The sequence below is a fragment of the Gopherus evgoodei genome, chromosome 9 (assembly GCF_007399415.2).
Source record: "Gopherus evgoodei ecotype Sinaloan lineage chromosome 9, rGopEvg1_v1.p, whole genome shotgun sequence".
NCBI lineage: Eukaryota > Metazoa > Chordata > Testudines > Testudinidae > Gopherus > Gopherus evgoodei.
The window spans coordinates 22,270,710-22,284,255 of NC_044330.1; the positions used below are offsets into that span (position 1 = coordinate 22,270,710).

The following is a 13,546-nucleotide window of genomic DNA, read 5'->3' on the forward strand; positions in this document are numbered from 1 at the left end:
GGCCATAGGTTGCCCATCACTGCCCTAGATGCTTAAATCCCAGCATCAGATGCCATTGGTATTCAGAAACCTGGTAGGTACCTCAGTTTCTACCTCTGAACATATATACTGCAGAATCACTCTATGTGTCTGGATGCCTACATTCCAGTGCAATGGACAAACCAGGGGAAGATACACACTCCTTCACCTAACTTGGCTTTGGGGTCCAATATGGTAAGCAGCCTCGGCGCCTGCTTATGGGATTGGGCCCTGCACGCAAGCTCCCCCAAACAGCTGTGATGTAGAGGATGCTCATAACTTTTAGCCCAGTGGTTAGGGCACTCACCCTTGTTCAAGTTTCCCCTCCATCTGAGTGGGAAAAGAGATCTGAACAGAGATCTGCCATCTCTTAGGGGAGTGACCTAACTATTGCGCTATGGGATAGTTTGATGTGTTGAAGCTGTTCCACTGTGGATAAATAATAAAGTATCATTGGAGTAGGAAAACCACCTCCTGAATCTCCCACATGGTGGCTAAGTGCTCTGGCTGCCAGGCTATAGAGTCATTCTCTTTCATCATGATGCCCAGTGATTCTAAAGTTGGGGATGTCGATGCTTAGCATTATCATGCCTAAAGCCTGCTCTACACTGGGGGAGGGGGACAAGCTTAGTCGGTCTACATTATGCAATTTCAGCTATGAAAATAGCGTAGCTGAAGTCGACGTACTTAGAGCTACTTACCGCAATGTCTTCACTGTGGTAGGTCGACTGTTATTGCTCCCCGCCTCGACTCCGCCTACACTTCTCGCTCCAGTGGAGTACAGTAACTCCTCACTTAAAGTCATCCCAGTTAACCTCATTTTGTTGTTACATTGCTGATAAATTAGACAACCTGCTCATTTAAAGTTGCTCAATGCTCCCTTATAATGTTGTTTGGCAGCCACCTACTTCGTCCACTGCTTGCAGAAAGAGCAGCTCGTTGCAGCTAGCTGGTGGGGGGCTTGGAACCTGGGTGTACCAGAACCCCCCCCATCAGCTCCCCGCTCCCCTAAGTGCCCTGCGCGGCAGCCACCAAGCAGGCTATCAATTGCCTGCAGTTCAGCTGGACCTCCTCCCACTGCCATGTGCCAATCCTGCCCTCTGCCTTGAAGCTGCTCTTACATAGAATCATAGATCCTGGAAGCCTCTTGCTTGCTGGGGGTGGGAGGACCTGGGGAAGGAGGGGGGCTAATGTTAGAGTGTCCCTCTCCCCCCTGCTCCTGCCCCCCACTTACCCCTTCTCTATAGAGTGTGGGGGAGGGATGCAGGGTCGGTGCAACAGTTTAGGCGACCTAGGCGGTTGCCTAGGGTGCTAGGATTTGGGGGGGGCGGCATTTTCTTCAGCAGCGACCACGGCAGCTGGATCTTTGGGCGCTCCGGTCACTGCTGGCATTTAGGCAGAGGGAGCTGGGGCAGGGGATCACGAGGAAGGCCGCCTGAAGCAAGTGGGGGGGGGCGGCATGCAGGGGAACTCCACGCCTCAGCTCACCCCTGCCCCACCTCCTCCCCAAGCACACTGGGGGCAGGGGTGAGCTGCTTCACTTCTCCCACCTCCCAGGCTTGCTGCCCCTAAGCTGATGGGCACCGCAAGCCTGGGAGGCGGGAGAAGTGAAGCAACCTCAGTGTGCTCGGGCGAGGAGGCAGAGTAGGGGTGAGCTGGGATGGGGGGGGTTGCCTCAAGGTGGGGGGAGGGTGGGGAGCTGCCGCAGGGGGTAGGGGGACACCTCAGGGCAGGGGCAGGGGGGAGGAAGGCTGCAAGGTGGAAGTTTCACCTAGGGCGCGAAACATCCTTGCACCAGCCCTGGAGGGATGTCACGCGACAGGGCTCAGGATGGAGGGAGCTTGCTGGCAGCAGCTGCTGTCTCAACTTGCTGATCTACTTAAAAGAGCAATGTACTTAGAGTGGGGTCAGCATTCTTAAAGGGGCAATGCACATCTCTCTCTCTCACACATGGTGTGTTTCTGTTTCTATCTGCCATGCTGTCTCCCCTCCCTCCATTTGTGCTGCCTTGTAGAGTGTGAGGCTACATTAACAACAATGTATTAACCCTTGATGGCTCAACCAAGTGCTTGTTCATCATTTAGCACTAAGGCATTCCCTGGGAAATATCCCACCCTCTTCCACCGTCTGACTTCACCACCTCAACCAAGCTTCACAATCATTATTGCTGTGTGCAGTATTAAATTGTTTGTTTAAAACTTACACTGTGTATATAGACTGTGTATGTAAAATATAGTCTTTTGTCTGGTGAAAAAAATTTCCCTGGAACCTAACCTCTCCCCCCCATCCCATTTACATTAATTCTTATGGGAAAATTGGATTCGTTTAACATCGTTTCATTTAAAGTCACATTTTTTAGAAACATAACTACAAGGTTAAGTGAGGAGTTACTGTACCAGAGTCAACAGGAGAGCACTCGGCGGTCAATTTATCGTGTCTTCACTAGACACGATAAATCGACGCCGGCTGGATTGATTGCTTCTGAGATAAGTGTAGACATACCCTAAGTTTCTGTCTCACCGTGCTTTAGAATTCTCACAGAATTCTCCTCTGCTTACTAGATGTTTTTTATGAAGGCCCCTTCACTTTAAATTCACTGCCCAGCTACAAAGCTGCTCTGCTCTCTCTCTAGGTTTTGAAGAGGGATGAGCATTATGACAGCAGTTAGTGATGAAAGAGGGAGGAATTTCTTTCAATCTTTACTTTGGCTGCCTGTTGACAGTTAAGGGTCTGGCATAATTACTGGAGTAAGGATGATAATAAAAGGAGCTGTAATAACAAATGTATTTACAATTATGTCTAGATCAATAGATAGGTCCTTTTCATGTTAATGAATCAAAATAAATTAATCATATGTAACATTTTAGGACAATCACCTTGAGTGGCTCTATCATTTAAAAGAAATTATAAGGAAAAACTAGGACTTGCTTTGTCTATTAGGACCTGAGACTCAAAGTTTTATTTATTTGAAAGCAGTAAGACACCACAAAATTGTTTAATTCTAAATAGAAACATCGGCCTGATCCTCTGAGGCATTGACATCTTCTGAAAGGTGATGGGAACCCTAACATCTACAACAGACTTCATAACTGAAGGTGCTCAGCACATTACAAGACCAGGCTCAGAGTTCACTGAAAAGGGTGTAGCTCAAGCTCTGGAATTTTCTATGTAAATAATAATTAGCTTTGGGCCAAGGAGGTGGTATTTGCATTGAAATAGGCTGCTCATCAACATGCAGCTATCCCATGGCTAGGATTTAGGTTTACATTTGACAGCACCAAAATCTCACAAACTATTCTTGAGAGATTTCTGTCACCTTGGCCTGCATCTGAACCAGATTTGGAAAATAGGCTCTGTCCAGTTTTGAGGTTGCATTTGAGTCCCAATTCCACTAATAATGAAAACACAGAACATTTGTAAAAGAAAACTAGTGATTCTGTATAGTATGTTACTTAGGTGGAGATAAATGGTAACCCTAACTAATAATACTTCTGGGTGTTCAATATAGTTCTAAATTACTGCAACATTTAAAAGAGCCCCGGGGAAGATCACTGAAGGCTTGATCCCTATGTAGCGCCACAGAAAGTTCTGGAAAACTATGAGTGTCATACTGTTTAGAAACAATTAGACTCTCTTGATTTGGCTTCTGTCCCCTCTCCCCACCTTGTTCCGTTGCCTAGCATATTGGTGCAAAAACAAAATCTTTATTTGTTGTACCATCACAAGTTGTCACTGTGGGCGTGATGATACAGAAACAAACAGAAGATTATGATTTCAGGCAAAGTTGCATCTTATCAAGGGCTGTATCAGATGGTATGTATGCTGACTCTGAGAGGCAGAGCACCTTTATAAACAATTAGACACAAATGTAACAAATTTGCTGTTTGTGACTATAACTTCCTCAGCAACCAACGCTGATGTTACAATCAAAGACGATGCCTTCAGGTAATGAATAAGCAGGAGTAAATGAATGAACTAAAAATATGTTTCTTGAGGACACAGGTGGACAAACTACGCCCCGCGGGCCATATCCGGTCCGCAGGACCATCCTGCCCGGCCCTTGAGCTCCCAGCTGGGGAGGCTAGCCCCTGGCCCCTCCCCCACTGTCTCCCCTCTCCCACAGCCATGCCGCTGCGTGGGCAGCGCTCTGGGCAGCCAGGTTGCGCGCTCCTGCCAGGCAGCGCAGCAGCGTGTGTAGCTCCAACCGGGCAGCTCGGCTGCCAGACATGGTGTTCTGAACGGCATAGTAAGGGGGCCAGGGCCAGGGGATTGGCTAAGGGGCAGGGGGTCCCCAGGGGCAGTCAGGGTACAGGGAGCAGGGGGCAGTTGGATGGAGTGGAGGTTCTGTGGGGGGAGCGATCAGGGGATGGGGGGTTGGATAAGCATGGGAGTCCCAGGGGGGCCTGTCAGGGGGTGGGGGTGTGGATAGGAGTCAGAGCAGTCAGGGGACTGGGAGCAGGGGAGTTGGATAGGGGTTGGGGTCCTGGGGTGGTTAGGGGCAGGGGGTCCAGGGAGGGGGCAGTTAGGGGGCAAGGAGTGGGGGGGGTGTTGGATGGGTCGAGGGCTCTGAGGGGGGCAGTCAGGGAGTGGGAGAGGTCGGACGGGGGGATGGGGGCCAGTCTGTTTGGGAATGCACAGCCTTCCCTACCTGGCCCTCCATACAGTTTTGAAACTCAATGTGGCCCTTGGGCCAAAATGTTTGCCCACCCCTGCTTTAGACTATTATGCTTTGAATTGGTCAACATAGCCTGATAAGTATCAAAGGGGTAGCTGTGTTAGTCTGGATCTGTAAAAACAGTGAAGAGTCCTGTGGCGTCTTATAGACTAACAGACGTATTGGAGCATCTTATAGACTAACAGACGTATTGGAGTATTCACCCACAAAAGCTCATGCTCCAATACGTCTCTTAGTCTATAAGGTGCCACAGGACTCTTTGCTGCTATAGCCTGATCAATTATATTAGAAACCAGTTTAGGTGAAACAGTGTGTAAAAGAGTTGGCACACATCCATGCAGATTTTAAAGGCCAGTGCAGTTAGGGCCTGAAAATCCTCTGTAAAATGCTTTCCTTCTAATAATTATTAATAATATTATGGATATACCACTTTATGGCTCTTCTTTTGACTTGCCAAGCACCTACAACTCTTATTAACATTAGTGAGAGTTGTGAGTGCTGAGCACTGTTGAAGATCAAGCCATAAACATTCAATGTCCCATACAAACATTAACTAGTTAGTTAATGTATTTGTTGTACTTATAACCCTCATTGTCTGTGATTATCACTCATTGTGTTATGTCTTATTCTAGGTCATGGGACAACTCAAATAAGGAGGGTTTGCATGATCAGACCAGGAACTTTGTCATCTTTGTACTTTTGAAATGATCAGAAATCCATGCAACACTTCCACCCACCCATGAAGTAAGTAAGTAAGAATTATTATTCATGTTTCACAGAAAGGGAAATTGAGGGAGAGAGGTTAAGTGTTTTTTCTCATGGCCACACAGTAAGTCAGGATTAGAACTCCAAAATTGGTGATTTCCAAGCATATGCTCTGTGTGTTGTTACAAATCCACTGCCTGTTCAGTGTCTAGAACACTGTTTTATATGTTTATAAAATCATAGAACATCAGGGTTGGAAGAGACCTCAGGAGGTCATCTAGTCCAACCCCCTGCTCAAAGGAGGACCCATCCCCAGACAGATATTTACCCCAGTTCCCAAACCACCACCCCCCTTAAGGATTGAACTCATAACCCTGTGTTTAGCAGGCCAATGCTCAAACCACTGAGCTAGCCCTCCTCCTCTTATAATATCTAAGTAGCCCATAAACCACAAGAGCAGGCTTTTTATATAAGTATGGCATTGCCACTGTTCAGCATGTTCAGAAATACTGTAACCTTTGGGCTCCGTGACTAATTATTATATTCTCATGTCTGCTCCACCCATAGGCTAGGCAGTGAACATTGCACCTTCATAAAATACTGTTTGCCTATTATCAAGTTGATAAGGACTCTATATAAATACACAAAGGCTTATTCTTTCTTCATAGCACAAAGCCTCTTCTCCACTTCCTCTTCTTTTACTTTTTTTGCTTCATCTTATGGAGAAAGAAGGGCTTTCTGACAAAAATCACCCTTACAGAAGAAATAACATCTTTAAGACATAATACAGATAATTACAGCAAGAATGGGTCTGCTGAGTTCCAAACACTCCAAAGTCAAACCAGCTAAGGTATTAATGCTGGGACTCGATTCAGCCGGGAAATCTACACTATTGTACAAGTTAAAGTTTAATGATGTTTTCCTAACACTCCCAACAATCGGTTTTAACGTGGAGATGATTGAAACAGGGCAAAATATTGCTATAACAATCTGGGATGTTGGCGGGCAACAGAAAATGAGGACATTTTGGTGCAATTACTTTGAAAATGCAGATGGCCTAGTGTACATTGTGGACAGCACTGATAAGCAACGTCTGGAAGATTCAAAGAAAGAATTTGAACTTCTCTTAAAGAATGAATTTCTAAAGAATGTGCCTATTGTTTTGTTAGCTAACAAGCAGGATCTTCCTGGAGCTTTGAACGCTGAGGAAATAACTAGGAAATTCAACATGCAGAAACATTGCAGTGATAGAAATTGGTATGTACAGCCTTGTTGTGCGATCACTGGGGAAGGTCTGGCAGAAGCATTCCAGAGAATAACAGCATTTGCAAAAAACTGCAAAAAATCAAGAGAAGAAGCTTTTACAATTTTCAGGCAAGATGAAAAGTTGTAAGAGTCTTCATTAGCCCAATCTAGGGAAAGCTAACATGGAGAGTTTATTATGGGAATTAAATCTGCATATTGAATTCTGCAGATCTTTTAGAAGACTATTATATAGCAAAATGTAGTCAGAGCAAGCTAAATTACTGCATACTCTTTCAGAACTACTGTTTCACAGCATTTTAATTAAATGGCACATATGTAGCCTAAGTCCAGATATATGGCAGAGTTAAACTGCATGATATAATAGTAAAAAGGTGCATTTAAACATTTTAAATGTACTACAGTCATTTTATTTATGCTTGTTTAATTACACAAAATGTACAAGAGCTGAGATAAATGGGTCATTGAGCAAGCAAAGAAAAAGTAAAAAACATTATTTCATATTATATAACATACTGTATTTGTAAGTGCTTTGTGAATATGTTTATTATACAGGCATATATACATTCTTGCACTAGAAAGTAATTTTGATAGCTAATTTATTTTTAACTCATATCATTTTACCAATACTTAAAAGCAATTCCACTTGTTTAGACAGTACTTAAATTTGAATCACGATCGACATTACTAACAGAAGTGTACAACATTGCATCTGATCTGCTGGCAAGACTTGAGTACAAAGAACAGAATGCACTGGACAATCTCAAATGTCAAGTTTTTCAAAGCTGTGTAGAGCACCTGCAGGGGTACTTAAATACAGACAAACAGCCAGTATATAGATTTTTTTGCAATGTGAGAATCCTTCATCCCAATCAAGTTTGTATACTCTCCCACAACTTCAGTGACTACAAACAGAGTTCTGCTGAGTTCTGTACCTTGAAGGTTAGTGGGCAGTTTACTTGAACATTGTAAATGAACTGCCTAGTACCAATGAAATTTCTTTCTCTTGTTTTTGGAAAGCATGGACAAACATTTGCCAAGACTTAGGCTATCTCTACAGTACAATCTTAAGTCGACTTATATTAGGTTGACTTAACAGTCAACACGTTAATTACTGCAGTGGCTGATGTCCACAATAACCTCCTTCGGTCAGTGGTGCGCATCCTCACCAGGAGCGTTTCCACCGACTGAAGAGGGGTAGTATGTGGGACAGAGAGCCAGGGTTCTCAGCTCCCTACAGCCCCCCACAGGGAGCCCAGCTGCACCCTGGAGCTTCTTGCCTTCCCACTCCCAGTCAGGAGTCGGCGGGAAGCCACCCAGGGAGATCCACCTCTGGAGCCTGGGTGAGCTGCCATGCTCCTGCTAGGAAGCGGGAAGCTGGGATCCCGGCGGGAGCAGGGCTCCCAATGCGAAGCCTGGGTGGCAGCACAAGCCAGGAGGCTGGGTAGCAGCCCAGCTTGAAGCAGAGACCTGGCAGTAGTCAGACTTGTTTTGTGATCACTTAATACATTTTTATGTTCTAAAACTGACTTTCAGATGTACAATAATGTAGACTACTGCATTTTTGTGCTGTAAAGGATTACATATTGCCCATGTTTGTCTATACATATTTTTTGTATTAATATAATGCATATCTGAAATTTTAAAAATATAAATCTTTGAAAATCAGAAATTATTCTGTTTTTGTTGCCAGAAAACACTGGCCTTAGTCATGGCTATCCTTGCTGTGTGCATAATTTTTGCTTTGTGTATTGCTGCTCTGATACTGTAGGTCATGTTCTATTAATTTAGATGGAATAAAGGGACCCAAGAGTCAAAGGTGTTAACTTGACCCTGAAACTGTCTACCATAACACAAAGTTCAGGGTTTGGTATACAAAGACTTTAGCCTGCTTAGTACCACGGCAAACACATTATTAAAAATCTTTTAAACTTTATATTAAAGATACAGAAAAGACAGGAAAAACAGTTAAAACATTTTAAATGTAAAGTATTAAGTAAGGCTTTTATATTAACCATAACCCTCATTCCCTTTCCCTATAGATGTAGATAGTTTTTGTAAGGAAAACCCCTTGTCTGACAGTCTTTGAGATGGTATTAAAGATGGCAATAACTTTCTCTTTTGGGGGGAAAACAGAAGAAATTAGTTGTGATGGGGTAGAGCTGTTGTTAAAATCCAATGCCATTTCCTGAGAAACAAAACACACATGGGGGAGAGAATACAACAGCAAATACAGAAAAATGCAGCTTCTGTCTCTGGTGTTGACTCTTAGGCTATGTCTACACTATGCAGTTTTCAGCGACATGGCTGTGCCAATACAGCCATGCCACTAAAAGGCACACAGTGTAGCTGCTGTTTGTTGGTAGGAGAGAGCTCTACTGCCTATAAAGCAGGGTTCACACCAGTATTTGTGGTAGACAAAACTTTTGTCTTGGGGGGAAGTGTTTTTTTAACACTGCTGAATAACAAAAGTTTTGTCTTTCACTTGCCAGTGTAGACAAAGTCTTACTTGTAGCCTTACTGCTGGAGAAATAAAGGCACAGCCCATGGTCTTGTTAGACACTTCAAGACTCACCAGTCTTGCTCTAAGCAGCCTGATACTGATACTGTTTTTATTGGTTTGTCTGGTCATGGGCTTACAGCAGTGTTGCAAACTACATCATCCAGGATTGCCAAGCCAAACTTGTACTAGACAGAAAGCACAAGAAGAGGGACAGGAAAGAAAAGAAATAAGGTGGTAAAAGAAAAAGACACATGGGGTGAGCAGTGTGTGACAAAGTATCACATCCCAGATGGTGTTTAGAATTTTGCCAGAGCCGGTGGAGGTGGCAATGGCACAGAGTCTCTTTCTTTGGCCCAGTCTGGTCAGGACTTTTCTTGGAATTAGGACGCTGAAGACTCAGTGATGTCATAGTGGATCCCAGGCGATGGTGGGAAGACAGGCATGAGGGTGAATCTCACTCTTTCCCCTTTTCTTGGTTTTTAGTTAGCAAGTGCCCACATCCATCCTCAAATTTTGACCAAAGTCTTTAAAAACAAACAAAAACTCAAAAGGGAGCGATGGGTGGACCTGCCCATCCCCTCATTAGTTTGTTAACCATTTAGGCCTAATTCTGACACAGCAATTTTGATTAAGCACCAAAATCTTAAATAGTAGAAATGTGACAAGTCTGTCACATTTGGATCTAGATACAAACTTCCAGAAAGTTTGGAGGCATTTAGAACTTGGGGTTTTTTATAAGGACCTATTGCTACACTGTAGCATATTATATAATGATGCTTCTTCAGGACACATTTAAAATCTGCCATGGAACTAACAAGATCTAATTTTTTAATGCAGATAATTAATTGCCCAGCCATTGGAAAATGTTATGATTTTTCTCTCTGTATTTTATTACAGCATATATTTGTTATATACATACACTCACTAAATATATAAAATGCCACCTGATCACAGAATCTCCCATTCATAATTTATTGGAATACATAGCAGGAATCCTTACTGAAGACATAAATAACACCATAAAGAACACAAGCACAGTCAAGTATCTTTTTCTTATGTACTTTTACCACTGGGGATTCCAGTAAGGGAATGTTAAAAATTTGATAACTGGAGCAAAATAAAGCTTGATTTTTTTCATTGTATCCATAATCCTCCGTGGCCAAACCAGTTAAAAATTCAAGATACTGAATTAAAACAATAATAGCTGAAATCACTCTTTCCCCAGTGTTGTGAATTTAACATAATTTAATTCTAAGGCTAAAAAAAGTAATGGTGCCTGTGACAGATTTAATTTATGTTAGACATTTTACATGGGTAACTTGCCTTGTCAGCAGGGAGAAGAGGCATAATGAGATTATTATTCCTATATTTCCAGCAGTAACCCCAGCCCATTTATAGTTTAAATAATGTTACATTCCCAGCCCTTTTGAGCAATCTGCAGCCCTCTCAGAGGAAAGGAAGGTTAGCCCAGTGTTTAAGGTGCTTGCTTTGGACCCAGGAGAGGAGGGTTTCATTTCCCTGTTTCTACCATAGGCTTCTCAGACCATGGGCAAGTCACTTTGGGCATGGCTACACTTGCAGATGTAGAGCGCTGTGAGTTAAACCCGCCTTCAGAGAGTGCAGTAGGGAAAGTGCTGCAGTCTGTCCACACTGACAGCTGCTTGCACACTGGCATGACCACATTTGTGGCACTTGCAGCGGCATTGGAAGTGGTGCATTATGGGCAGCTATTCCAGCATGCAAGTGACTGCAACATGCTTTTCAAATGGGGTGGGGTGGAGTGTGACAGGGAGTGTGTTGTGTGTATGTGGGGGGAGAGAGAGTGGGTTTTTGGGGGGCTGAGAGCATGTCAGCATGCTGTAAGTTCAGACAGCAGCAGACCACACACACCCCCGCCTCTCTCTCTCTCACACACAGCATTCCACACTAATCTGTCTTGGAACACACTTATCTGTCTCGGAGCAGATAAGCAGCCGGCTGTCAGAAACGGAGCTTTCAAATGTCATATCCGCATTCCTACAGCAAGTTCAAAACAATGAGAAGAGTGGTCACTTGACTTAAGGGGATTATGGGACACTTCCAGAGATCAATCAGAGTGCAGTAACGCAACACCTCGTCCACACTGGCGCTGCGGTGCTCCAGCGGGGGCGGAGCAAACATTATTCCACTCGCCGAGGTGGAGTACCAGCAGCGCTGTAGCCACGGAGTCAGAGCACTCTAAGTGCCTTGCCAGTGTGGACGGGGCGTAAACTAGTGCGCTCGGGGCTGCTTTAATGCCCTGTAACTCACAAGTGTAGCCAAGCCCTTACTCTCTTTGTGCTTCTGTTCCTCACTGATAAAATGTACTTCCCTACAGCCCCTTCTGAGAAAGCTACTGCCAATTTCAATGTGCCTGTTTTCCCCAGTGGCAAAATTTATGCACTAAGTAATTCATATGTAAAAGATTATTTCAGTTCTTCCTACATGCAAGTTACCATGAAAACAGGTAGAACTACAGGGCCTTTGGAATATCAGATTTCACAAGTGCTAAGCAAAAAGGAAAGCATCCAGCAATAACATGTTGACTCATTCAAAAAATATTCAAGAAAAGTCACCAAGGTAAACAGAAGAGGGTTTCTTAACAGAACTTTCTATTAAAACTTATACTTATGATAGTGGGCCAGATCCTGAGTCATGCTGAACATTTGTATTTCTACAGGCAGATACTTGCTAGCGTTCAGGCCCTTTCAAGGTCTGGCCTAGTCCTTTTAAGTGCCATGTCAGGTTCTGATCCAGTCATGCTGAGAAATGAGAAGCAGAAGCATTCTTTTTTCTACTGTGATCCCAATAAATGTTAAATAGAGAAAGAATATAACATTCTAGATGGAGAGCTTTATAAGTATTTTGACATACGTTTAATTCTCCCATTGTATAAACTATTGGTATTTACCTTAATCTAATTACATGTTGATTTTATAAACCTTAATCCAGTTCAGTAGACTGAGGACCTCCTCAGGGACATTTGCTCTTACTGACATTGCTTTTAATAAGGGCACTGATTAGAGTGACCAGACATCAAGTGTGAAAAATCGGGACAGGGGTTGGAGGGTAATAGGAGTCTATATAAGACAAAGCCCCAAATATCGGGACCGTCCTTATAAAATCGGGACATCTGATCACCCTAGCACTGATTTCTCTAATTAGACAAAATGACACACTGAAACTGATTTGAGGAAAATGTATTCCTTAAAGCTGTAGTCAAAGAATAAGAAATTATCTGTGATTCTCATTACTTGATAGTCTGCAACATAAGTAATTATTTTTTGTTTTTTCTATGCTATACAATACTTAAAGGAACCTAGGGAGGGCCAGGTCAGAAAATGCTGCCAACCCGGACATTTCAGGGTACTGTATTCCTAGAGTGTCCTGCTCCACTAGGGATAGACTGTAATGCCGGAGGGATACTGCTGGCGCTCCTGTACCATGTGACTTGGAGCTTGAACAGCATCATACTAATATGACTGTGAAGATAATACACTAATTCTCTATGGAGTTTAAGATTTCTGTCCCTGTATCACAGGCCATTACAAACTCCTCTTCATCTTTTTAACAGTAGACTTCTTTTACAGCCATCCACCTCTGTTCCGGTCCCAGTGCTTACCTTCCTCATTTGTGGAAATTTCAAAGGAGCCCTCTTGCTGAAATCAATGTCCAAAAATTATTGTTTGATTCTCACTAGAGAACATTTTTGTTTCTTTGTGTCAGTGATTGTCTTTTGATTTCAAGTTCACAAAAGTAGATTAGTACTATGAACATTTTATTTATAGTTAAATTTCATGCTTGATTACACTTACAATATTTTATTAAATCCCAAATGATCCTTTAAAAACTCCTGATTCAACAAACTATTTATAAAACTAGTCCAAAAAATTCAACTAGTCCCAAAAAGTATTATAGCCTTGATCTGGCATTCTCTGCAGACTAAAAACTCCCAGGATTCTGTGGACTCAACCCTGCTTCTAATTAACTCAAAGGGAGTTTTGCCATTCATTTAGTGGAAGCAGGATCAGACCCTATGTAGGAAGGCAGTGTGGTTCCCCGGTATTCCAGAGAGGGACGAGCTGGGCTGGCAGGGGCGGCTTCAGGCCCCAGCACGCCAAGCTCGTGCTTGGGGCGGCATGCTGCAGGGGGCGCTCTGCCGGTCATCGGGAGAGTGGCAGCAGAGTGCCTTCAGCGGCACGCCTGCAGGAGGTCCACTGGAGCTGCGGGACCAGAGGACCCTCCACTGGCACGCCTGCGGGAAGTCCACGGGACCGGTGAGCTGCAGAGCACCCCCTGTGGGATGACGCCATGCTTGGGGCGGCAAAATGTCTAAAGCCGCTTCTGTGGGCTGGACACCAGAG

At 43.8% G+C, this 13,546-nt stretch overlaps 1 protein-coding gene across 1 annotated transcript; it reads left to right on the forward strand.

Annotated features, from left to right (window-relative positions):
• The first annotated feature begins 6,203 nt into the window (after nucleotides 1-6,203).
• On the forward strand, nucleotides 6,204-6,791 carry ARL14 (ADP ribosylation factor like GTPase 14). The gene has a single exon (XM_030576203.1). It carries the CDS (start codon nucleotides 6,204-6,206, stop codon nucleotides 6,789-6,791), a length of 588 nt encoding a protein of 195 aa, XP_030432063.1.
• Nucleotides 6,792-13,546: the final 6,755 nt, after the last annotated feature.

What these genes read in the sequence shown, in the direction of transcription:
- ARL14 (XM_030576203.1), top strand. Translation starts at nt 6,204, where the DNA reads ATGGGTCTGCTGAGTTCCAAACACTCCAAAGTCAAACCAGCTAAGGTA.